At 37.6% G+C, this 26,427-nt stretch overlaps 1 protein-coding gene across 2 annotated transcripts in view; it reads right to left on the bottom strand.

The window, feature by feature from the left end:
• Positions 1-269: 269 nt before the first annotated feature.
• The window catches only part of phf2 (PHD finger protein 2), a 56,441-nt gene continuing 30,283 nt past the window's right edge, over positions 270-26,427 (bottom strand). Inside the window, exons 5-22 of one of the 2 annotated variants that reach the window (XM_041782870.1) lie at positions 25,376-25,517; positions 25,099-25,285; positions 24,751-24,913; positions 23,890-23,977; positions 21,892-21,998; positions 20,826-20,917; positions 20,638-20,727; positions 17,401-17,754; positions 17,191-17,307; positions 13,062-13,177; positions 12,669-12,847; positions 11,794-11,861; positions 9,155-9,321; positions 7,965-8,278; positions 5,651-5,746; positions 5,459-5,568; positions 5,064-5,379; positions 270-2,217 (exon numbers count right to left, since the gene is read on the bottom strand). In XM_041782870.1, coding sequence (XP_041638804.1) covers positions 2,129-2,217; positions 5,064-5,379; positions 5,459-5,568; positions 5,651-5,746; positions 7,965-8,278; positions 9,155-9,321; positions 11,794-11,861; positions 12,669-12,847; positions 13,062-13,177; positions 17,191-17,307; positions 17,401-17,754; positions 20,638-20,727; positions 20,826-20,917; positions 21,892-21,998; positions 23,890-23,977; positions 24,751-24,913; positions 25,099-25,285; positions 25,376-25,517 — 2,795 coding nt within the window. In that variant the 3' untranslated portion in view covers positions 270-2,128. The remainder of the gene's footprint in view (positions 2,218-5,063; positions 5,380-5,458; positions 5,569-5,650; positions 5,747-7,964; positions 8,279-9,154; positions 9,322-11,793; positions 11,862-12,668; positions 12,848-13,061; positions 13,178-17,190; positions 17,308-17,400; positions 17,755-20,637; positions 20,728-20,825; positions 20,918-21,891; positions 21,999-23,889; positions 23,978-24,750; positions 24,914-25,098; positions 25,286-25,375; positions 25,518-26,427) is intronic. The other variant, XM_041782871.1, reaches the window with a different exon arrangement.

The raw sequence follows: 26,427 nt of genomic DNA, 5'->3' as shown, positions 1-26,427 counted from the left end.
AAGCCTTCACATTGCAAGTGGAGGAGGAGGGACACATTACAAAGGAGGTTTTTCCACAGTAACTGTATTGCAAAAGTAAACAAGGCTGACAATCATATCATTCAGTAACAATATGTTTGTTCCTCGAAGTCCGCCGTTTCTCGATGTCTTAAAAAAGTGAGCCATGATCTCAAACAGAATCGTCTAAATACAGAAAAATATAGTTTCAGGTCAAAAAGGATTGTAAATACTTACTAGTACTGTAAATAACAGTAAGGGAAGACAGCTACAACAGTTATCATTCACTGTCCTGGCACAGTGGATGCATTTAATAAGTCAGACATACAAAAATAAACCACAACAAAGCAACACACATATTGTACAAATAAAAACCTGAAAATACAGTATGTCCCAATGGCAGAGTTTGATCGGAGCGCGAGCATGTCATACTGTATCTGAGAAGTGGACACATGGTTTACATAGTGACTAAAACGCTGCTGCTATAGAGAATAGCACATTTAACTGTGTTCAAAATGTCCTGACCAAATGAAACAGTGTGATGGAGGCGTGGACGCAGTTGCTTATAATTATAATATTAACAATAATAATAATAATAATAATAACATGTCACATTGGAAAAGTTTATCATGATACCATCGACACTGAATGGAGACAGAATGGATTAAAAAAAAAAGTTTGCTAACGTAGAATCTAGTGCGTAACATGTTCATGACGCCCCCCGAACACACACATCCAAAAACCAAGAGGAAAAAACCTCCCAAAAATAAAAACAGAAATTGTCTGCTAAGGGTAATTTCACAAGTTGATGAAATATTCAAAAACAAAAAACTCTTAAGAATTGTACAAGTATAAAAAAGCTACAAACATTAATAAATTACATCACTGACACATAAACACTTCACAAGGTGCTAGTAAAATAATTCCGAAACCCTTCAGGATACTAGAACTCGAACAAGAGGCTGGTCATAGAAACTTTAAGTGTTTTTTTTCCTTTTATATAATTTACCCCAAAGCTTCATCTCTTGTTCAAACAGAATCACAATACAATTAGCTTTGTGTATGTAAGGCCATATGACAATAAAATGTTTTACATCTTCAGTTGTTTTCCAGGCAACACCTCTGCAATCTAACAGGGAGAAAATAATACAAAAATGAATCTCTGCAATTAAAAAAACAGAAAATAAAAGTTCAAAAAATTAGGACTATACTGTATAACCATATATATATATTTTTATTCATTTATTCATAATTAGCAAAACCAGTAAAAATGTAGAATTAAGCCTTAAGGGGAAAGGATACAAAAAGTAGTAATTTAAAAGGCTATGTACAAGCTACATTCTATATACTGTACTGTGTGAAGCCGTAAAAATGCAGAGAGGAGTCTAAGGTGTTGGTGCTGCCTGTGAAAGCAAAAGAAGAGAGAAAGTATCCCCATGTAACTGCAGACCTGACATGGATGAGGCTTATCACTGGCTTCCTATGATGTCCCAGAATCCTGTTCAGCAGGCGTCCTATTTTAAAATACTGCTGTTTGATACAATTTGTGCTTTACAATTGTTGCGTGAAGTCCCATTTCCTATCTACGACTCGACACGAATAAATAAATGCTGATAGTGCTCTGCAACCTAAACAAAAAAGTGAAAAATGCTCGACTCGACGCTAATTCAAACCAAAGAGGTGAGGCCATTTTTCCATATCGACCCGTCGATCATCAGTGTGGCCATGATAAGCTGCATCCATTTAGTAGGAACAATGTGTAAAACCCCTGAACCCTGACCCAAGCGCACATGCAACTGAATACATGCAAGGGATACTTTCAAAAATCTTGGAATGACTGCAATGTACTTCTACTTCATGTTTTAGCAACCCCTGATAAACTGACAGCTGTAGTAAAATGAGACATGTTCTCTTAAAAAATATTTATAGTAGGTTCTGTACACTTCAATATCTGAAAGTTATAAAGTATAAGTAGAGGCAAAAACCTATTCGAGTGATGTTCTTCTTAGAAATTGAAAAATGCATGATTTTCTTTTTTTCTCCTCATTGTTGGCTTTATTCAGTGAACACGGGGTGAGTTTGGGATGGACCCAGCTCATGAATTCCCAGTCCTACAGCAGTTTGCTGCGTGCTACAGGAGGAGCTTTCCATTTCGATGGATCTTTAAAATCTTTCCAAGTCTCTGTTTGGCTGTTGCCATGCCTTTCTTTAGCCGCTTAGCTGTGAAGAGAACAAGAAAAGACAGGAGATAAGATTTGATGTCCAGCTGGAGAGTTAAAGCTCCTGCTGTTACCACTGAAAGATTTCTTTCCCAGATTACGTTGTTTATTTACCTCTAAAGTAACACAAAAGATACTGAAACATGCCATGCTGCAGCTGTAGTTAGATTCCTGTCTCATTACTGCCACCAGCTGACACAATGTTGAATTAGATGAAACTACTAGCAGTAATGCAGCTCCTGCTTATTCCTACAGAACAGAAATAATGGTCCCTACAATGATGCCTTGAAACAACATTCCACATGGTTAAGGTCCACATTTAAAAAAAAAAAAATCCATTAACAGCTGGAGTTATTTCAGGTCCTATCAATTTCACTTTTTTACCTGTTATTTGAGGAAGGAAAGGTAAGAAAGGCACAGAGTTTTTGCCAATCTCTGATATGCTAAAAATTGAAGTTGATTCCAACACTTAAATATTCACATTTTTTCCTCACTGTAAGAGAAAAACTGTGACTTCTTTTTCAAATATAGAAATAAGGAAATTTAAGAAACTGACGTCAAGTCTTCGCACATTAAAGGTAAAATGTATTTTAACAATGAGAGTAAAATCAAGCTGAATCTGACTTTTTGAGGGCTACAAATAGCACAGCAACAACCTGCTGATAGAGTGAGCTCTGTGGATCACAAAATAAAAATGAGACCCTTTTTTATTCAGCTTTTACTCAACAATTAAAATATATTCGCCTGACAGGTTTAACAACAAGGTGGTTCATCGAGACAGTCAAGGCAGACAAATAGCTTGATATAACAAAACATTCATTTAAAGGAAAAAAAATATAAAAATGTTCTCAAATGTAAAAGAAAAATAAACTAGCTAGCTGTAGTTCAGAGCAAAATCTTAAGTACATACAGCTAACTAAAAAGTTTGGGGGGGGGGTAAGATAAGGCAGGTCTGCTGTTTCTGCTTGAAACCCCACTTACTGCTTCACCTTTTAAGATGGAGAATTGTCATACATTCTAGTACTGCATAATTTGATAATAATGCATGAGAGTATAATACTTGAAAATATTTAATTCCCAATTACCATATGCTACATAAATGTCAGTTCTTCATCTTCATCTTCTTGTGTTTGTCATTCAGTGGTATAACAAACACAATATTTAGTATTTTAAACTAAGGCTGGAGATGTTTTAAAAATCACTCACTGCAATGTCTAATTGAAGGAAATGATGATTTTATGTCTCATTTTAAAAAAACAAACATAAAAAAAGGAATGAGGATTTTCTTTGTTTGCAAATTCTAAAAAAAAATTAAAAAAAATCTTAAATGTTTGCATGATGCATTAAACTTGATGACTCTGCCTCAAAAAATGTATTAAACTGGTACTTGGACACATTTCAGGTTAAAGAAATATTACATGTTCTGCGATTTGAAAAATTGAAGTAGGACATGTTGCAATTTAATCTCACTTTAGATTAATTGCAGAGCCTTAACTAAAAAACATAAAAATATTAGGTAACATAAAAAACAGAACTGCTTTGAGAATAACTTTATATTTTGCAAAAAAATAAAAGTATATCTTGTTTTTAAAATAAAAGTAGTTCTGCAAAGTGTAATAGTGGCACTATTGTTAACCTATGCATTAATTTTGTAAACATTTTAAGCACTACTTAATACAAAAGTAACTGCAGCCTTTTATGTAGTCATAAAATCATATATCATAATCATATAACGGCACAGCCTGGCATTGCAACTGTGTTTTGATTAGTTGTGCAGCACTAATACATTCATGTGATTTTGCTTATATGTGAAATGACTAGCAAAATTTGCTGACACTAATATTCTACTATTCTAAAGTATAATCTGTGGATTCTGATGTCATATTATGTATCTCTATCTTTAAATAAAATCCAAACAGATTTACATTCAGCTTACAAATTACAGGAGACCCAACCTGGTCAATATGACCACATTAAATTCAGTTTCAAATACCAAAAAAAAAAAAGGTTCACACAGAGGAGGTGAGGGTTCACCTGTCTTCATCCATGCAACACCATTGTTTACACTGCTTACAATATTAAAGCACAGCTGTACATCTAAGGGCTGTGAGGCTTTTTTAATCCAACAATATGCTAACCATTTTTAAACATTATTAACTATAACGTACTAATTAAAATCATGTGATGTTTACATTTTTAAACATTTTTACATTTACATAGTACCTTAAAAAGAACTTCATATTTTTAGTGTGGTATAAAACATTTTCCTAGAAAGAATTTCTCCTTTAACTCCTTGTAGATCAATCAAGCTGTCACTCAGAATTAATTACCTACAAGTAGACCAACTCTGCATTACATTTTGACTTTTTTGATTATTGTAGACTTTATCTTTTTTTGCACATTTTGAACTCATTTTATCTGACCTTGTTCCTATTTTTATTTTTCACTTACCTGTTTATACTGATTCAGGGTATATTGTAATAATTCTTATCTTGCTTTCTCACTCTTTCAGTATCAAGCACCGTTGTCACCTCATCATGTTTTGTCCTGTGTGTCTAAAATTAGGTTGGCATACTCACTACAGTTAGGGTTACTGTAACCCAGATCTACCTACAGGTACAAATAGAGTAACCTAGCCTTCAACGTAATTATTTCCATCAGAGAAAAAACCTCTGATTCTACAGTATTTCTGGGGGAGTTCAGTGTGTAGTGCGTGACTAGTATGGCTTCAAACACTGCCTGTGGGCTTTATGCTGTTAAAAGAAAAGCTCATAGTTCTCCACCTCCTAAAGGCTCTGGTCTGAATTTCCTCCTATATCACAGAGGAGTGGCTTCATTCTGCCTCACCTTTGGCCTCTGCTGACCCCCCTCGGTCTCCCTTGGCCATGCTGCTGCTGTTGGTGCTCGAGGAGTTGGTGCTGTTGTTCGGAGAAGACATTGACGGTCGCCTGTGGCTGAGAAAGACCCCCGGTGCCATGGGCTGCGGGCCCCCCGGCGACTTCACCGTCCCAGTGTTGAACTCGTGGTCTATCGGGCTGCTGTCATGGGAGTCCAAATTGTGATCCGGCGAGCTGCTGTCCTGAGAGATTCTCTGGGGCTCCTCCATTACTATTGCCTTCTTTTTGGTGCTTTTCTTCTTCTTCTTTGTTTTCTGCTGCTCCTCCTGTTGCAGTATAAATGTTGTTGAGTATTTCTTACAGGACTAGTTGCTGTTTTATGTACAGAATAAGATCATGACGTACCTGATGAGACAGCTTTGCCGCAGCTGCTGCCAGCCCCGTCTCTATGGAGGCCACTCTGGCTCCGTCTCTTGCAGGTCGCTCCTGTCGAGGAACCGAGGGTCCTACTCGAGCTGTGATGATATGGAAGGAAAAATTTATAACACATACAGGGTATTGACCAAAAAGTTCTACAGCCACTATCAAAGTTTTCACCTGTGGGGCTATATGGAGTGTCGTCACTGCTTTTCCGTTTTTTCGATCTGGATTTGAACACAGGATTATCCTCTTCAGACTCCAGTGAAGGGTAAACTAGAATCCAAAGATGTCACAAATTACTAACATGTCATGCATGTAAAGTCTTCACTGACAGGATGTGGAAAATCAACCATTACAAGGTAATTATTTTCACATATGTGGAGCATGGAATGTGACTTAAGAGCACTTATTTCTGCTCTATGTTCATTGAAATGGTTCGAAGTTTCCAGTGACAGCATGCAGGACAGCTGTGAGACAGCTGTGGACAGCCCCTTCTGTCTCAGCCTTAACAGTCCTTTCAATGCAGACCTTTAATAACTGATAATTACATGATCAAGATAAAAAATAGCCTGTTTACAGAAGAACAAAAGAGTGCCAGTGTGAAAAAAAGCATCACACAAGCCTGAAGATTTCAGAGCAAGAATGTCCGTGCTATGAACAACTAATTAGACACCAATTAGAAGTTCACAAAGCATGTAAAATAACAATTGGGAACTTGTGTTAATGTCTTATTAACAAGCTGGGAGGGTCCACACAGATGTGTTTGGACGGGGTTCACAAGGAAAATGTTTCAGAGGAAAAAATTACAAACTGGAACAACACGAAAGGGCGAATTTGGGAGCGCTGCACGAAAAATAAACACAAACCATATCATCTACTTCTAATGAAAAGTTCCAGGCCTAATTTAGAATTAAAGACCCACATGTTGATCCATCAGCAGTCAATGTGTTTTTAACAGCACCTGTTAACAGCAGTAAGAACCAGGCATGGCAGATAATTATTTTCTCATTCATTTGTTCAGAAAATAACCCTGTGACTCTGGCCTGACCCCTGTAAGCTCATCTGCTGCGTTTTTACTTTTTTAGCACCAAAAGAAGTATTCAGCCCCTTGGATATTTCCCCTTTTTATTGGTTTTCTATAAAGTAATGTCAATTAAATAAAACATGTAAGGTACAATAAGTGACTGCATAAATATTCACTCCCTAAAGTCAATATTTAATAGATGCACCTTTGGCTGCAATCCCACCACTGAGTCTGTGTGGATAGGTTTCAATCAGGCTTGCACATCTGGACACTATAATTTTACTCCATTCTTCTTTGCAAAACTGCTCAAGCTCTGTCAGGTTGCTCCAGCCACAAATTCTCTATTGGATTGAGGTCTGGGCTTTGACTTGGACACTCCAGAACATTCACCTTGTTGTCTTCAAACCATTTCTGTGCAGCTTTGGCTGTGTGCCTCTGGTCATTGTCTTGTTGGAAAATATATTTTTTCCCAAGCCTTTCAGACTAAATAAGATTGTCCTCCAGGATTTTCCTATATTTTGTAGCCTTAATTTTACCCTCTACCTTTACAAGCCTTGCAGGGCTGGTTGCTGAGAAACATCCCCACAGAGTGATGCTGCCACCACTGTGCTTCACAGTGGGGATGATGTGTTTTTGGTGATGTGCAGTGTTAGGTGTCAAACCAAGTGTCTTGTCTGATGGCCAAAAAAAGCACCATTTTAATCTCATCAGAGCAAAGAACTTTCTTCCAATCCAGTGTCCTCAGATGCCCTTTGGAAAACTCCAGTTGAGATTCAATATGAGTATTCATCAACAATGGCTTATTCTTTGCCACTCTCCCATAAAATTTTGGCTGGTGAACAAACAGAGCAACAGTTGTTGTCTGCAGAGTCTCTCCCATCTCAGCTGCTGCAGCTTCTAACTCCTTCAGAGCAGTCATAGGTGTCTTGGTAGCCTCTCTCACTAGTCTCCTTCTTGCGTGGTCACTCATTTTGTGAGGATGGCCTGATGTAGTCAGATTCATCCATGTGTCATATTCCTTCAATTTCTTGATGATGGATTGAATTGAACTCTGGGGGATGATTAATGTCTTGTTTTTTTTGGTACCCACCCCCTGACTTATACTTTTTAATAACCTTTTCTCTGAGAAGCTTGGAGTGTTCTTTTGTCTTTATGGTGGAACAGTAGCCAGGAATACTGATTAACCAGTGACTGGACCTTCCACACACAGGTGTCTTTATACTACAATCACTTAAGACACTTTCACTGCACTCAGGTGATCAAAATTTTCACTAATTGTGAGACTACTAGCACTGATTAACTGGACCTCTGACATTAAATAGGATTGTTTTTATTTGTTTGTCAAAAAAGCCAATTTATACTGACAGTGATTGATTTATTAAACAAATAAAGTGGTACAACATCCAAGGAATGAATACTTTTCATAGGCACTGTAAATGAAACAGACAAGTACACAAGTCAGCTTACCATAATCCGAGTCTTTGAAGCATGCATCCATGTGATCTTGCTCGTCATCGTAGTCCAGACTTTCAATACTGCTGCTCTTCCTGGGTTTCTTCGGGAGCCGTTTTGTGGGCCGCTTGCTGTTGTTGCTGCCTCCGCCTCCTCCTCCGCTGGACTTTTTGCCACCCTGTGTGCTGTGCGAGTTGCTCTTCGATTGGCCATTGTTTTTGGACTGGCTGTTGCTCCACGGCTGCTGCAAGCTGTCTGAAGACGACAGGTTGGCCATGGACAGCATGCCCTGAATGGCCTCCTGTGTACTGGGAGATGCAGGTGGCTGACTGTAAGTACGTCAATAAAAATACACAACAACACAGCCATTACACAGCAGTCGGCACACCGGCAGGGGAAAAGAGTGAGAGAAATCAATGACAAGGCTTGGTAGTCAATGAAGATTTCATCAGTTGTGCTGTTAACCATTGTTATCATACAAGAGCTGCAAAATTGAAAGCCTTAACTAAATCTGGATAAAGTGAAGCCTTAATATACTCAGTGGGAATGTAATTACTTTAAGAATCAGCTACAAATTTGCACACACCTTTTAACAGCTCAGTTAAAAACTGCCTTATGATGAGCAAAGTGACTGTAAAACGGTGGTCCCTTAATTCCCCCCGCCCACACAGCTTCTTCTTCAAAGCACCAAAACAATTTGAGAAATTACCATATTTCTGCAAATGTTTTCTTTCTTTCTTTCAGTGCTCATTTGTAGCTTTCAGTGTGGTGGAAATAGACCATCAAGAGCCGAACAAAACAGCAAATAGCAACAGGCAAAGGGAAGAGCCTGGAGCCAAACATGGTTTGATAGATTAAGGCAGGATGAAACAAACATTGACTTAACACAAACTGCTGACAGATTTTACGTAAACTGTTGCTTCAGTTGCTGACTAATTTTTCAGCTCCAAGCAAAGTTATAAAATTAATCGTTTTCATCCAATTATTTCATCATTGAGCCGGCCATTTGTTTGTCATTGAGCTGCCCCATTAAGGAGCAAAAGTCTTAAAATCCGTGTACCGTGAAGACAAGAGGTCCAGTGGGAGCCATTTAGAGTGTAATGCTGTACATGTATTGAAATGTGTTTATATGTAAAAGTTCAATTGGTGTTGAGGGAAATGGAGTGAGGAAGCAGGAAACAAAGACGTCAGGGAGGTCAGTCTACCTGTTGGTGCCGTAGTCGATCCCACCCACTTGCTTGCTCGCCTGCAGCAGGTCAAGAATTCCCGCTGCACTGCCGCCCTTTTTCTTCACCTTAGAGTTACGACTTTTGACCTCAGGCTTGGCATCGGTGTCTATGTGCAGAGTCTCTTCATCTGATGAGTCCACACTCTTTGGTAGGAGAGAAGGAAACACAGTGGAAAAGAGACATTAGAGACACAGTAAAGAGGAATATGGCTGTGCTACAATTTATATGAATTTAATTCCACATATTTGAGCTGTTCCCATCCATACATGCCATCTATTTATTTCTAATGACTGATTTCTAATTTTATGTTACATAACTTGGACCTGAAAAATGTGGGAAAAGAAAAAAGTGTGGACAACTAAGAACCCCCTCTGAAACTTTGCAAAGGAAAAACTAATGTAGACTCAACAGGCTGAAATGCAGACCTCTCTGTGGGTCTTAGTTGTTTCATTTGAATTACCCAAGTAAGTACACACTGAATAGAATTACCAAAAACAAGAGACTGTGACCCTTTGGAATCTGGATTCTGGGCAAAATTACCCAACTTTCATATTCCAGTCTTAGCAGCATTACGATTTTAATAAAATAGTGTCTCCACAGACATTTTTTGGCATTTTATTTGTAAATGAATTACCATCTGGTAAAAAAACCCTTTACTTTAAAGTCTTTGTTTATGCCACAGCTACTCTCATCAGTGTGCAAGGAATGGACTGGATTGGTAATCAGGTATACAGGGCATTTTCCTGAGTCAGCAAAAGGGTGAAAACACATCATTTCATTTGTCTTTGGCCTTTTCTTCTCCAATTCAATGTAATTTGGAGGAATGACTTAGCAGAGAGACTGGAGGAACAGTGTTATGTTGTGTTTGGCCAGGGGTAAAGGGCAATCTCACACCTAAAAATACCAGTTTTCTTCCCAGTTCAGCACTCTACAGCGCTAAGAAGAGTATATACACTGTATGGACAAAAGTATTTGGCCACACCTGTTCATTAATCAAGTGATTCAATCAGACCTGTTGTCACAGGTGTATAAAATAAAACACCTAGCCATGCAGTCACCATTTGTGATCGTAAATGGGTTGTTGTTAGGAGCTCACTGACTTCAAACATGGTATGATGATGGATGCCGCCATTGCAATAAGACAGTTCATGAAATTCCATCCCTGCTGGACATTCCACATGCATGATGGTATGGGGCTGTTTCTCAGGGTTTGGGCTCAGCACCTTATCTCCAGTGAAGGGCAAACTTAATGCGTCAGTGCAGCAGGACATCTTGGATAATGCTATGCTTCCTACTTTAGGGCAACAGTTTGAAGAAGGCCCTTTACTATTCCACCATGACTAAGCAAGAACTATAAAGTCATGGTTTGATGAGTTCAGTGTGGAAGAACGTCACTGGACTATGACATTAGTGCCTGGTCTCATGAATGCTATACAGAATGAATGGGCAATAATTCTCACAAAAATCTTGTGTACAGCCTTCTAAGAAGAGTGGAGGCTGTTATAGCAGCAAAAGGGAGGCAACTCCATATCAAGGTCGAATACAATGTCCATACAGTCACTGTTTGTGTAGTGGTCAAGCGCCTGAATACTTTTGTCCATATACAGTGCTGTGAAAAAATATTTTCCCTCTTTCTGATTTCAGATATTTTTGCATATTTATTGTATTTAAATGTTACACTTAAAGAACCCAAAGGCTCATCTCACATTTGCCAAGAAACATCTTGATGATCCCCAAGACTTTTGGAGAAATATTCTGTGGACTGATGAGACAAAAGTTGAACTTTTTTGGAAGGTGTGCGGCCCGTTACATCTGGCATAAAAATAACACAGCATTTGATAAAAAGAACATCATGCCAACAGTCAAACATGGTGGTGGCAGGGTGATGGTCTGGGGCTGCTTTGCTGCTTCAGGACCTGGACCACTTGCTGTGATTGATGGAACAATGAATTCTGCTGTCTACCAGAAAATCCTGAAGGCCAACGTCTGGCCATCATTTTGTGCCCTCAAGCTCAAGTGCTCTTGGGTTATGAAGCAGGACAAGGACCCGAAAAATACCACCAAGTCCACCTCTGAATGGCTCAAGAAAAACAAAATTAAGGTTTTGGAGTGTCCAAGTCAAAGTCCGGACTTAAATCAACTTGATATGTTGTGGTGTGACCTTAAACAGGCAGTTCATGCTGGAAAACCCTCCAATATGGCTGAGTTAAAACAATCCTGTGAAGAAGAGTGGGCCAAAATTTCAGTTATTGCTGCCAAGGGTGGCACAACCAGTTATTAGGTTCAGGGGGCAATTACTTTTCCACACATGGCCAGATAGGTTTGGATTTTTCTCCCCCTTAAGAAATTATATAATCATTCAGACACTGCAGTTTTTATTCACTTGGGGTGTCTTTGTGAAATGATCAGAAACAGTTAAGTGTGATAAATATGCAAAAACATCAGAAATCAGAAAGGAGGCAAATACTTTTTCACAGCACAGAAGTGTAGTAGAAAGTGCTTTTGAACCAAAAGTACCCAGAACTTTTAGTCCCAGGAACTTCTTGTCAAGTAACTAAATGGTTCAATTCAGCATTAAGTAACATTTTAAGTCAAGGGTGTTATGTCGCATGTACCTTGGTCATCATGGGCTGGAACTTTGGTTTCTTGGCTGGTTGAATTGGTTCTCTGATGTCTGACAAAACTACAAGAAAATGAATCATCATCATTAGTATTGACGTGTATTTCTCCCAACCTCCCCCAAAAAATGTGAAAAATACAAATACATTTATTTATAAACTGAGGATGACATTTTTTGCTTATTCATCATTTAGTTACAGCTAAAACATAATCTGTTCATCTCTAGATGTAATTATTGTAAAGAGGGCAAAAATGCTATTATACAGGATTTACTGAATTACTGCTTTCAGAGGATACTTGTACCTGATGCTAGGATCAGTTTTGTTCATATGAAATGAATTATGTAGATTAAATTTTGTTGATTAGGATTTTTAGTGATCTGCTGATTGCCAGGACCTCTGGGGCCATCTTCTTTTTAATGTTTATGTGGTCAGCTATTATTGTTTTAATATCAACCAAAAACAATCATATCTGTTTAATCTACTGCCTGTGCATGGAAATGATAAACACAATGTGTAATAACTGAGCAACAGTAAACCCAAAAAAGGAAGTAGCTTATGCTTCTAGTTATGTAGGAGAATGATGTCACAGGCCTTATTTAACACTACAAATCTATGATCACCCTGTTATGATTTTAACCAGGAATATCAGCTGTCATTGAACACAACAGCTCTACAAATGTCAAAGTTACTCAGAGAATTCATGGGTCTGGATGTGATTTTTCCAAAGAATAGGAAATCTAATTATCTGGCCAAACATTCCTAACCGCTTTCAAACTCATGCTGCTTATGATGTTGTATTTTTAAGTCAATAAAAGTTATTCTGGCTGATTTTTAAAACAAACTGTATGAAATAAATCCCTAATACTCACAGGACTGATCTCTCTTGACGGTGTTCTTTTTCCGTCTGATGGGGAACTCATCTATCTTCAGCTCCCCCTCGTCTGAGACGTACTCGTACTCGTCTCTCACTGGCTTGGTTTTGTCCTCCTTTAGGTTTTGTAATGATCCAAAAACACTTGAGTTGGTCTGTGGTTTCAGCGCCTTGGAGCTGAAAAGGAAACCACAGGAGAGTAAGGGAGTGATAGAGGGCTCAGCCAGGCACTCACAGTGAGAAGTCCTTGAATTATCTCTAATGGATACGCGGCTGATAGCCACATAGCTCTATAATCATCATAAAACACCACATGAGAAGCAGGCTAACATGCTCTCCTCTCCAAAGACTTCTGAAGCGTTTATACTACAATCAGCCACGCCATACATACCCAAGCATTTTCTTGTGAGACATAGTAAAGCTGAATCGGTCCTTATTGCCTGACAGAGGAATTCTGTCAAACTTGCACTCTTCCTCCATTTTCAGCAGAGAATCTGGTTTACTGTTCTGTAAAGTTCAAAGAGACACAGTGTCAAGTAAAGTTACAAGAGAAACTGGAGAAACATTTTAAAAAGGCTGATTTTGACAAAAGTTTTATCAACTCTGGTGTCAGCAGCATTTTGAACTATTATCTAAAGCTGATGTTCTAAATAGATATTTCATGTTTAATATCTAAAACATTTTTATTCCAGTAGGCAAAGTAATGAGCCACTGTGATGCATTTTTGCTTCTATGTTATGCTTTTTAAGCCCCCGGTTCAAAATTACATGAAAAACTAAAACAAATTATCAGTAAATTTTTTGTCTTGAATGAGTGGTTATTAAAGATGAGTTAATAGTAAATTGTGAAGTTTATTTCACAAAATTTAAAATAATAAAGTCGAATCAGTCTTTTTACCACAGGTAGACTCCAATCAAGGTGTAGAAACTTCTCAACAAAGATCAAGATAAATGGGAGGCACCTAAGAGAATTTTTTTAGTATTTTGGGGTCTGAATACTTCTGTCAATGTGATAATTCAGTTTTTCATTTTTAATAAATTTGCAAATATTCCTAAAATTCTGTTCTCACGTCATCATGATGGGGTATTGGGTGTAGATTAATTAGAAGAAAATTTATATTTTTCCACTCTAGTATCAGACTACAACATAACAAGATTGGAAAAGAAATACCTTTTGAATGCATTGTATTTTATTTTATTTTCATGTTATTAAATTAAACTACAATATGTACTGTTCCATTCTTGTCTCATGTTTAAAATGAGATAACCAAAATTGTTGATATCCTGTCGAAGGGAAAACAAATTTGTGACAGTGTACTCTTTAAAGCACAGTGTATAAATTACACCACCAGGGGGCTCTAACTCAAAACAACAGTAAGAGATGCATTTCTCAGCTCTGCCCACCTTCATCGCTTACTTCTCTTTTTTAACTTAAGACTCCTTTTAGTAAAAAAAGCATTCTGTATGGTGAATGTACCTAACATTAAATCACTTTTTTTTGTTTTAAGAAAATTTTTATTTAATGAGAAAAGTCATAAAGTGGCTTTTCTTTCTAAAATGCTTTACAAGTAGCATGCAGCATTAACCAGGTAGTCCACTTTTCAAAGCACTTCACCCTCATTAAGCAAAATTCATCCATGATACAAAGATGATGGTTTACTGTTCTGTAAAACTTAAAGAGTGTTTTTTTTTTTTTTTCTACTGAATCAAGTCCTCAGTTTAAAATAACAAGTAAACAACTTAGGAGGGCAGAAATGAGCGGCACCATTCTACTCGACCTGGGAATGTCTAGATGGGCCACAACATTATGGTGGTGGTGTATGGAGTTCTGCAACATGGGCATAGGGGACGCTTCAATGAAGGATGCAGCTGATGGTAGAGAATCATCTTGGTCCATCACAAGTAAGCAGCACAAAATATGAATGAAATACAGCAACAGAATGGCAGCCTCCTGCAGCACTTTACTCTTTATGCATCAACCTTTAATATACAATCTAAAAAGTGTATTTGAGTGTTTGTTTAAGTAATGTTATATTTTGCATGTAATATTGTGTACTTTTTTGGACTGTTTTGACTTGAAATTGTAAGTTGCTTCTTTAACGTAGAACTATGAGCTTAGGTAAAGGGCATCAGGGTTGCCTGGGTGTTTGCTGCAGAATGTCTTTGTGCATTAGACATTTTTTTTTTATATTTATTTTTGGGCTTTCTATGCCTTTATTTATTTATTGACAGAGGAAGACCGTGGACAGAATTGGAAATGGAAGAGAGAGGAAGGGGAGAGATACAGGAAAGTGCCAGTTTCGAACCCGGGCCGACCGTGTACATGAGGTGTGCCTTAAGACAAGAGGCACACCATGAGTGAAGTTACTGACTCTGTTAGAGAAGTCCCACCTGTGGGGACCAACTTAAACATATCAAGGAAGATGCACTGAACTCTCTGTAAGCCGATTTCACAATCAATTGCCTTTCACCTTTCAGTCTGTGACTGTAAGACTGAACAGTTAAAGTTTGTAAAAAATATGGAGCTGTGTTATCATAAAAATCCAAAACAGCCATTTCATCTCTATTTTTCTAAATTAATAGAACAAATTTTTAGTTTCAAGTGAACAGTATTTGTTAACTTTAAGTATTTTTTTTAACTTGTCAATCATGCCTTAATCTGCAGAGTTTTTCTAGAATGCCTTTGTGCATAAGATACCTTTGCACCATGAGTAAAGTTACCCACTCAGTAAGAGATATCCCACCTGTGGAAAGCAATCTCAGTAAACAATGCATGGTACACTGATAATGATGGAAGGGGACATCCTGGTGCAGTGTACACCTGTCAGTTAGTTGGCCTATCTTGAGTGGCATAAATGTTCAGGAAGAAAGTGTGTGATAGAAACCAAGGAAAATGCAGAGGATGGAGAATAAGCAGCTTATAAGAAACATATAATTGAACAACTTGTTCTGATTTGGCTATAAACTGAAATTTTTAAGTGTAGGAAAGTTTTCAGTGTAGTTTAACTTAAAAAAGTTAACCAAGCATAAATGTACAAAGAAAATGTATTTATTATAACTTAGAAGAAAATGCATTTGACTCAAAGGAACTGTGTAGTTAATTTGAGTTGGGAAAGCTTTATTTGATCCTGTGCTACAACAGGAACTAATTTTTTAAGTCCATCCAAATATTCTTTTTTTTTTAGTGTAAAATCCAGTTGTCCCACCTCACGCCATAAAGATGTTCTGTCAGCCGTAGTGACAATACAAGACACAGACTGTTACAGCTATAAGAATTAAGAATTTCTCTGTATTTGAAAAGTCTGAAATATTTCAGGTAATGTAAATACTCAAGTAAAGTGATATACAACAAATCTACATGGCTCCATGTCCTTTTTGTTTCTCCCAAACTAATAGAGAAATTCAAACTATTGTTGTCATATCTCTGATGCTGTGATCAGCCCTTATTAAACGAAACTCACTGAAACTGGCATCGAATAGTTATAACAATCTGCAACCCTAGAAACTTCTATTTTCTGATGCCACAACTTCAAGCCATCTGATCCAATCAACAGTCTGTAAAAACATCATAGGAAAGGTAAAGGTAAAAAAGATTGAAAATGGCACATTATAGGGAAAAAAAAACCTTTTCACTTCTGACCCCATTTCAGCAAAACCAAATCTGCTCAGAGGAATGCATCCTGACTGCCATGTAAATCACCACGGAGCAGACAGTGTGAATTAACTGAAACTCAAGAATATACGTTTTCAAAAATTCACTCCTCGGCTCCTAAATTAAAGGCATGTGATGCCGGCCTGTAACCTGAAACTGGCATTTCACATTGTTTTAAGCATTTCTTGTTCATTAACGGTAACATATGCTTTGGGCTTAAACGCCTTCCTCCCTGCACAGAGGAGCTGTGAACTTTTATATACATGATTCAGCAGAAATCTTAACGTGGTCTCCTGTGACCTTGGTAAACATCTCAGTGGGTCTCTGCTCCATCTGCAAATGTTTGCTCCTGATACAAAGGGATGAAGATCCTTGGAGTCTCAGCAAACATCCCCCAACAGTTTGGCTTTGAATTTTCCATGAAACTGAAGCCCTTACATGTGTCATGATCAACAAAATCACACGTTTTCTATAAAAAGCTGACTCCTGTTGTTCATTATTAATGATACAACAGGCTTTTTAAAAACTGAGGAGCACATGTAAATACTTAAGTGAGTACACTGGACATGGCATTATTCCATTAAGTAAACAGGGAAGGGATGAATGTTTCTTCAGCAGCTCTAAACAATTACAGACAAAAATGTGTTACTAAGGCCTGAGTCTTTATTTTTTCCTGATTGCATGAATGTGTCCAAATCACTCATGAAACGTTTACTCTTCAGTTCAGCTGCTCACATTTCAAACAGCTCCTTTTCTCTTCAGGACACGGGGCATCTTTAACTCTATAACAGGCTTCTTTTCTATATATCTTGGACTTTAGAGCTGTTCTTTCCAACCATGGCATATTTTCTCAGATGAAATGGGCTTACCTTATATTTCCATTTTGCTTCTGTCTTGTTTTTATTCTGCTCTCTGATTTCAAACTTTTCCACGTTATTCTGCTTTGATATTTCCTTCTCTGTCATACTCAGGACGTTCTTAACAGCCTGAAAAAGGACAGAATTCATTGGTGAAGGAGTAAAACTAGATGCATGAGCCAAACATTTTTACACAATATCAGATCTGTGATGTCTTCTCACCTTGGTCTTTTTTGGCTGGTCCATTTTACTCAGGATGTCTTTTGCATGAGACTGAAGAGCTGCCAAGCTAGAGGGTTTTGGAGGTGGTGATGACTCTTTTGCTTTCTTGGCTTTCTTCTTTCCTTCTTCTTTCACCTTGGGTACTTTTGGAGGTTTGGGGGCTTTGGGCATCTTCGGAGGTTTAGGGGGTTTTGGAGGTTTCGGGGGTTTGGAAGCTTTCTTTCTGGCTTTCTCTCTGCTTGGCGAGGGGACATGGGCCGGGGAGACGGGCTCTTCAGGCTCAGAGTGGGTAGATGGGGGTTCCTCCACTGGTACCTTAATGTTGGGCTCACTTTTAATGGCTTTTGTTGCATTCTGAAAGAAAGCAGATATTTTTAAAATGTAATTAGAGCTGCGTTGATCTATGGCAGTAGGCATACCTGCCCACATTCCAGTTTTTACTGGATTTTTCCTTCTGTTGAAGGACTCCTGACCCCCTCCCTTGTTTCTTGTGGGGAAACTCCAGTGATTTCAGCCCTACAACCTTACTATGTTTGTCTGAAGTTCCAAAAGTTGCTGGGCCATCTATGAACCCGACGCATAAACGCAATCCAAAACTTCCAAACCAGCAATCCCTTCATTTGTGTGCCTATGGCTGCAATCTACACAGGCAGAAAGGTGAAACACAAGCTGAATGAAGGAGCAAGTTGGACAAAAATCTCAGGACAGGACACAGTTCCACATACGTTTCTAACCATGAGAAACCTGAACAGCAGCCCTGCACAAATGTGCAGGGTGTATTTCTAATACAGGGCGCAGTGGCAAAATGATGTGACCCAGCGTATCTGCTTACAACAGCAGAAGTGCACTTCCCAGCGTAAGCCGTTACAGCACTTCAGCCCCCACTCTCCTATTTTGTTACTTGAATTTCAAAGGTATGGCAGTATGAGGGTTGGAATTATATGAATTTCTCTTGCAGCACTTTTTCATATTCCCTATTTGTCCAACAAAAACTGCAGTAGGTGTTTATACTAAATGTAAGCATGATTGCTTTTGTTGCAGCAGCAGAAGTGGTGTATCTCAGTCCTGTGGGTCATTTGCTTTTTCCTTTGATTAGAGAAAAAAGAGCAAAACTGTGCAACAGCTTAAGATGTAATACAGAAGCTACTCTTTGTGTGTTTAGAAGGAGAAATAAAGACTGATTTTTAAACTTTCTACTGTCTCATGATCCAATATGACTCACCCTATCTTAATGTTCTTCATGATTTTCCTAGAATCTATTATCTTATTTTATTCTCATCTAATGTGGTTGGAAGTGGTTAGCAAATGGGAGAAGATGAGCATTAACGTTTGAAAGTTCCCTTTAAAGATGCATTCAAAGCCAGTTTCTGCAGTTGTCAATGACACTTTTTTGGCTTTATATGTGTCTCTTGCAAACAAAAATCATGCTAAATGGTGATGCAGTAAATTAAAGGTGCAGTGTGTAAAAGTGGGAATATTAGCCACATTTAATGGTCAGATTCTAGACTGCATTGCTCACTTCTTGTGTAACAGTGAAAATCAGTGGAATTAAGACAAAAGAGTCTTTTATTTGGTCCCTTCTGTTGTACTGTAGAAACATGCATGACGCAAAAATCCAAAAGGACGGCGTTCACAGAGGGGACCCTCCCTATGTATAACAAAGGACTATTCCAGGTAAATAAAAATAGAGTGATTGTTTATATTCAGGAGACTAAACACTGATTTAGATAAGCCTTTTTATAAATTATATGTTTTATTTTTACCAAATTTGTTCTTCTGAAAGCTACTAAGCTAAATATTGCACATTGTACCTCTAAGCAATAATGATTAAAAAAAGAAAAATAAATAAACTTCATATAAAATAATTCTGATGGTGTATGATAAAAAAATACCAGTGTCTTCCAGAAACTAAATGAAGTCGTCTTTACGCTGAAAAATGGCATATTAACAGAGAATGTGATAGATGAGTGTGTTTTTTATTTTTATTTACATTTTTGTTTATTTTAGGGATTTAGTGAAGGAAGGCACTTTTGGGCCTGTGGATAGGTGGGAGGTGGAAAATACTAAGATAATAATAATGTTTTTATATAGCATTTTAAAAACTGTTGTTTAAAAAGTGCTTTACACACAGCAAGAACAAAAACTCAGGGAAGACAAGGATTAAACTGGCTTTTCATTAGGAACAGTTTGCAATCACTTCATAGCTTATCACTGTTATTACAGTAGTTTTATGTCATATTTTTATGGTCTTATTCTTATATTACTGATATTAATTTATTTCATAAACATGTTTATGTTTTTAACTGTACGTAAAGGTTTATTATTGATATATATTTTTGATATAATTCTTTTAAAATTTGTATTACCTACATTTTTTACACTGTAATGATTTCATCTTTAACCATCAGTCTGTGTTGTTTTAACCACAAGTTTCAAGGCTGTACCTCAAAAGGTAAACTTGTTGTACAGACAGGAGTTTTGGCATTCCAAGATAAAAACAATAAATAACAGTTATACTTTTCTTAGTTCAAGACACAACCAAAAAAATACATCAAACACATAACATATATGAAACAAACAATTTGAAACAAATATCGCTGATTAACAAAGTCATGTTAAAGCACTTTAATGATATCCTCTCTACAATAATAAATATCCTCCTACTGTTAAAGTGCATCATCGTGTGCTAGTTCTGTTAAGAAGTGTGTAGCTGCAGGTACAAAAGTGTTCCTGTAGTGTTTACTTCTCTCTTTAGGATCAACAGACAGACAGCCAGGGAGGAGAAACTGAAACTCAGCTCTTTGTTTCTTCTTCGTGAAGCTCTCTGGACTTTTTTAATGTTTAAAAGGTGCTGTATGAATGAAGCTGAGTTCAGCGGATGCTTTTCAATGTTTCATGGGTCATTATAATACATTTGCATGGACGCTTAAAGGAGCTGTAAAGTTATATGGCTGACATTTCAATTTTAAAGCTAGCATTTAGAGTGTCCATCCTTTGATAGCAATTAATGTCTCCAGCCATACGTTCTTCAAAACTAACCCAACCTGGGTTAAAGCTCAGAACATTTTTCTTTATATCTCAATACAACCACAGAACGCAGGTCTCCTAAGAAACTAGCAGCCTCGAATATTCAGAGACTCAAGGACTTTGTCTGAAGCTAGCTGTCAAACATCTCCATGAAGAAGCCTAAATCAAAGATGACGTCAACTCTGAAATGCCAAAATTAAATCCAAATACCTCTGACAGTCTGATCTCTTTGGCAAGATCCTTGATCAGCTGGGATGGTTTCATGTTCTCTGGAAGCTCATCTTCATGTTCCAAAAGGGCCTGTCACAACAAATAAACACAGCCAAACAAATAAAACATTTAAAAACTTCTTACAATATTAGGACAACTGACACACATTCCCTGATGTGTCTCCATACCTGTTTTTTAGTCCAAGCTCTGAAGGCTCCATTGATGATTTTGGCACCGTGTACCAGATATGGGGCAGGTTGCTTATTTGCTTTATGTAAACCTGCAGAAAATGAAATGGAAATGTTATCACTGAATCAAACGGGACTTTAAACTTTCAGACATCGCTAAAACTTAAATAAGATTTCACATCTTCAGCATAAGGAGTAGAGATTTAATTGAAGTACACAAAAGACTTATCATTTTAGCAGTACCATGTCACCTTAAGAAAACATTGCACGGATCTGTGGGTCTGTTGAAGCTTGTGCAATCAGAACAGAGACACTTAACAGTTCAGAGTTTTGTGTAAGGTGCTTCTGGTTGATGCTACTGCTCCTAACTCCTGGGAAACAACCACTAACACTGTTGTAAGTCTTATGTTTGCAGCTTTTATTCTTACTCTTTTATTTCCTCTCAAAAAAGCTCTTTGAACACAGCCGCTCCTTCTTTTGCAGAGAGGAGGGTCCGGCTTTAATGCCAGAAAATCTTTGTCCGAAGTCGATTTATAACCAAAACAGGAAATTATTAATAACATGAAGAGAAAATACCAGCAGCAGTGAAGTGAGTCTTTTTCCTACACTCAAAGAGCCGACCTCTAAGTTAAAAAGAATTATGGTACATTAATGGCAAAGCCTTGTGGGTAAGAAGTTGTGTGCACCACACACAACACACAGAAAATGGTGGAAACATAAACAATAGGCCCAAGCCAGCTGAGGAGAGTTAAACACACGATCGTAATGGAGCAAGCGATTCTAGTGGGGCCAAACCTTTTGAAGCTAATCATCTGTGAACTCGGCGATTCACCGATTTAATGACTGAAATAATATTAGAGCATCCAGCTCCTCATCTGTGCAGCAGACATGCAGCCGCACGCTGAATGTGCAGCTCAGGAAAAAAGCATCTCTGAGAGTGTTTGTGTATTCTCTGCTCTCGTGCATTCTTCTGCAGGAATGAAAAGTTAAATAAAGCAAGGTTTACTGTATCAAAGCACATATTAGAGAAAATCTATAAATATATCCAACTGATTGAGGAGTTTACCTTTGAAACGCTCCAGCAGATGTCGCCCCACATACCAGCACGCCGTCTCAAAGTTGGGGAAGGGGGTGAGAGTTTTGACCTTTAACCGCTTCTCGATTTCATATGCCCTGAAAAGAATAACCAAGATGTTTTCACTAAAAATGTCAAGCATTAGCAACAAATTTACTGCAGCAACCTGTGCAATTTATATGAAAATTTACAAACACTGAGAATTAGATTGGTGAGCTAAAAACAAGTCTCCGATTTTAAAAATGAAGCCAATGTGGAAGTGCAAAAACACTGCAGTGCAGACATTAAAACGCCTGTTTATACAACTTATATAATCATGCTTACAGCCTGGTTCAAAATGACAACTTTGATAAGAATAGTTCATTTTTTTGTGAGAATTTTTAAAGCTTCTTGCCTTTATTTTCACAGGATAGAGGGAGACAGGACATATGGGTAGAGAGAGCTGTGGAAGGTCTAGCAATCGATCCTGCAACCAGTACTTCAAGGACTCTAGCCTCTGAATATGGACACCTACTATACCAACTGAGATAAACCAGCATCTGGAATATTTCATGTCTAATGGGCGCTTCTTTTTCATAATATGTATTTTCTGATATAAGAGAGGTATTAGTGATGCATAACTAGGCTACGTTCTCACTGCAGGCCTCAAAACTCACTTCTGGTCTTTTGATCAGATCGGATGTTTTTGTTGAACTGTTCACTCTACAGTCGAATTGTGCTGTTAAAATTGTCAGAAAAAAATTAGATATGAGTCACATAAGAAGTAAATTAAATCAGATTTGGGTCACTTTTATCTGCAGCCTTAGAGGCATGGCTGAAATAACTGAAAGCCACTCTGCTGTGGCAGTCTATTGTAAGGCTTGAGATGGGCCTCAGCTCCGTCTTTTTGTCTTTCTAAAGGTTAACCTAAACTAAGTTTAAAATAGTGTCTCAATATGATTTCAAAATACGACCTCAGACATCGTCAAAAATTTTTTATAAGACCTAAACAAATCCAGTTATGACAGCCCTGTCAAGAGTGGTCTGACTGCAGACTGGTTATTTCTGATGGCCACTCTAACAGGCCATTTATCTGAGACCCTTGAAAGGAAAGGACAGGTAATGCTGTAATTTGCTGGTACAATGCATTTCCAGTTTTAGATTTTTTTCTCAGTTCAGCTTAATTTATGAACAAAGTCTGGCAGAGCACATTGCAAACATTACAGACTAAACATTTCAAAAATAAAACTGAGAAAAAGGTGAAAGCTCTAATCTGGGGTTACATCATCTATAGACCTGTTTTGGAGGCCGTAGCACTTGAACAGTGGCTTGCTTTAGCTTTGTTAGCTTTAGCTAAAGCTGACATAGCCACACTAGCTAAGTAATTAGCATTACAACATATGCCAATGTAGCTTAGTCAGCTTTGGCAACCTGAGAATAAGCAAATGTACCTGAAGCGAACTTAGCTATGTAGAAAATGTGTATAAGCTATGCAGCTCCTTTAGCTAAGTTAGCTTTAGCAGTGTGAGCTTTAGCCAATGTAGCTTAAGCTGACTTAGTTACATATATGCATAGCCTCTTTGTGAGCTTAGGTTTAGCTACATAGTTCCATTATCTTTGTAGCTTACAAAGCTAACGGAGCTGTGTAAGCTATGCTTGCTGTGTTAGAATGATTTCATGGAGGTTTTCCTTTATTTAATGCTTTATAATCCAGTTTTGCAGGTCAGGTTTTTGACTTTTAACCTCTGATATCCAAACTGTTACCTTAACCTTGACCCTAACCCTTAATTGGAAGTTTAATCTGATTTTATTTCAAAAGTTTAATTTTTGTTTTCCCTTCTGAGATATACAGTGTCTCAGGTGAACAGTTTGTGAGACAACCGGTCTGCAGCCAGACTTTCTTGGGCACTGTCAGCCATCGTAGTAGAAATAAACATCCCAAATTAGACAACGACCTTCAGTGGGTTGCATGATGGATGTGTGTCTGTGTAATTAAACAGGTTTACAAACCTCATCTGCATCTCAACACTCAGGTTGTGGACAAAGTGACCGGAGAACGCCAGACAGTCAACGGGAGTCAGTATTGCATTGATCCAACCTGAGGTAAAAACAATCAAAAAAATGGCTGTAAATGAAACGTTCAACCAGGGATGAAATGTAAAAGAAACAGGACTACTTGATTCAAATTTTCCTGTATTTGTGACCTCTCTCTTCATCCATGGCAATGTCATGAACTGATTTTAAACGTTCACATGACATTAAATAATTACATAAAATAACATTTACTGGGATTATTATTGTTAATGATAATAATTATAATTCTAAAATGTAAAATTTTTATTGTTCAATTAATAAAGTTAGTATTTTTTGTGTTTATTGCTTTTTTCCAATATGTTTGCAGAGTTAAAAATTAAATTCTTCAAATCATTTAACTGCCATCAGTGTAAAACCCAGAGATATTTGATTTACATCAACACAAATGCTGTAAAATGGGAAGCTGCAATCACAGTAGGTTAAGTATTTTGATAAAAATTAACTTCAGTGATGATGAAGTTCCAAATATTAGGAAATTGATCTCCTCTTTAAAGATCCTAAACCAATTATGAATATTCCAGAATCCCATTTTTTCATGCACATCTGTACCTTTGCAAACTTCACTAGAATAAGAAATATTGCTTTCTATGTCTAGACAGATCTTGACCTGTAATGATAGCTACAACTACAGTCGCTACACATTTTTTAGAATATTATTGACTTAAAAACAATTCAGCACGAATGAAAATTGTTCGTTTAAACATAATTGTTCACTCATAAATAAAACCTTACTCTCTTTAACATAGTTCTAATTAGTGATGTAAGAGCTGCTCTGACCTGATGGGATGAACAGGGTCTGTCCTTGTTTCAGGATGCATTTGTAACACTTGTCCACCTGGTCTGCAAAGAACATCTCGCTGTGATTGGATGATGACCTCCAGCGCTCGTACAGCGATAGGTTGGCAGAGGTGGGTTTGATGAGGAAAAAGATCTTTTCTCCCTGAATTTAAAAGAAACAGTCATCCGTGTCAAGGATTATTTTTTCTCATCAAAGTATCTAAAGCATAAAAACAGAAGAAAAACACTTAAATTGATTTCACATCACTTCAGAGGGTGTCTGTCTGACGCTTATTTTTGCCAGGGCGTCAAATATGACTAGTATACAGCAGTCTAAACATGACAGACCTTTAGGACGTGGTACCAGACGGAGGCGCCACCGCACTCAATATGGAAGTCTGTGTAGCTGTCTTTGACACAGATGAGACAGTATTTGGTGACTTTTGGCTTCCCCAGCAGAGCGTCATCAGGCCAGTAGTTTTCTACCCAAGACAACTGCCGCACAATATGTGGACTCTCCACTATACTGTTCATCCTTTCCCAGAAAAACACAAGAGACAAAATTAGTACCAGGAGTTTTCCACACTCTTTAGAAACCACATCTCACCAGAAAAAGAGCATGTACCTTGTGTCAGAGAACTCCAGGTTGATGACATTTAACACTTTCTTTCTGTTTGTGCTGTAGTAATAGTCGACAAACTCTTTGAGCTTCATCTTGCTGTCCGTTTGTTTGGTGACATCAACAACGTCCACGGCCACATCAGGACCTGAGAGAATAACAAGAGACACAGACGGCACAATCAAACAAGGTGGAGGAGGATTTAACAACCAACAAACATTTGTTTTAAACAGTAAATTGTCTGCAGAGGAAAACTGTTCATATGTGGCAAATGATCCCATCACTGAGCAGCAGGGCACAGGCAAAGAGCAAAAACGCCCCCTACTGAAGAAAGAATGAAATGCATATATTTAACAATGGATTATTTTACAATGGGGAATAACATGGACCAGAGATCACTTACTTAAGTATACATATTACATGATTTAAATTATAGTGGTTCCTTTCCATGAATCACCTACAAAGTGCTTATGCATTATAAGGAGTGCAAACATTTTATTGATCTCTGCTTTTGTTCCTAGTGTTAATTTCTTAAAACCACATTTCATTTAATTGTTGTCTGCAATATTTATTAAGATATTCTTATATTTAAATCTTAAAATTTCAATGGAAACAAGATTATCTTAGTGATACAAAGATATTCTCTAATAATGATATTCTATATAGTTTGGGATATTCTTGAGTATACTGATGTCCTTTCGATATAAAGATGTAATAATGTTCTTGTGGATAAAGACATTCTCGTACATTTAAAGATATTCTTGAGGATATATAGATGTTCTTAGCTGCCAAACAATCAAAACGTTTACATCTTTTTTTTTTATGTTAGATCATTTCAAAGTGTCAGGCTTTAGGGTTTTTTTTAGATTTTATTTTGGGGCTTTTTACCTTTATTAGAGAGATAAAGCAGTGGATAGAGGCAAACAGAGGGATGAGAGAAAGGGGAATGATGTGGTAAAAGAGCCACAGGCCAGACTCGAACCCGGGCTGCCAACACACATGGGGTGTGGCCTAATCACTAGGCTTTTCAAAATCTGTATTAATCTGTGAAGTTCTGT

This window comes from Cheilinus undulatus, linkage group 3 (genome assembly GCF_018320785.1).
Source record: "Cheilinus undulatus linkage group 3, ASM1832078v1, whole genome shotgun sequence".
NCBI lineage: Eukaryota > Metazoa > Chordata > Actinopteri > Labriformes > Labridae > Cheilinus > Cheilinus undulatus.
Note: the sequence above shows the minus strand (reverse complement) of the source record. Positions and strands in the feature narration are given on the sequence as shown.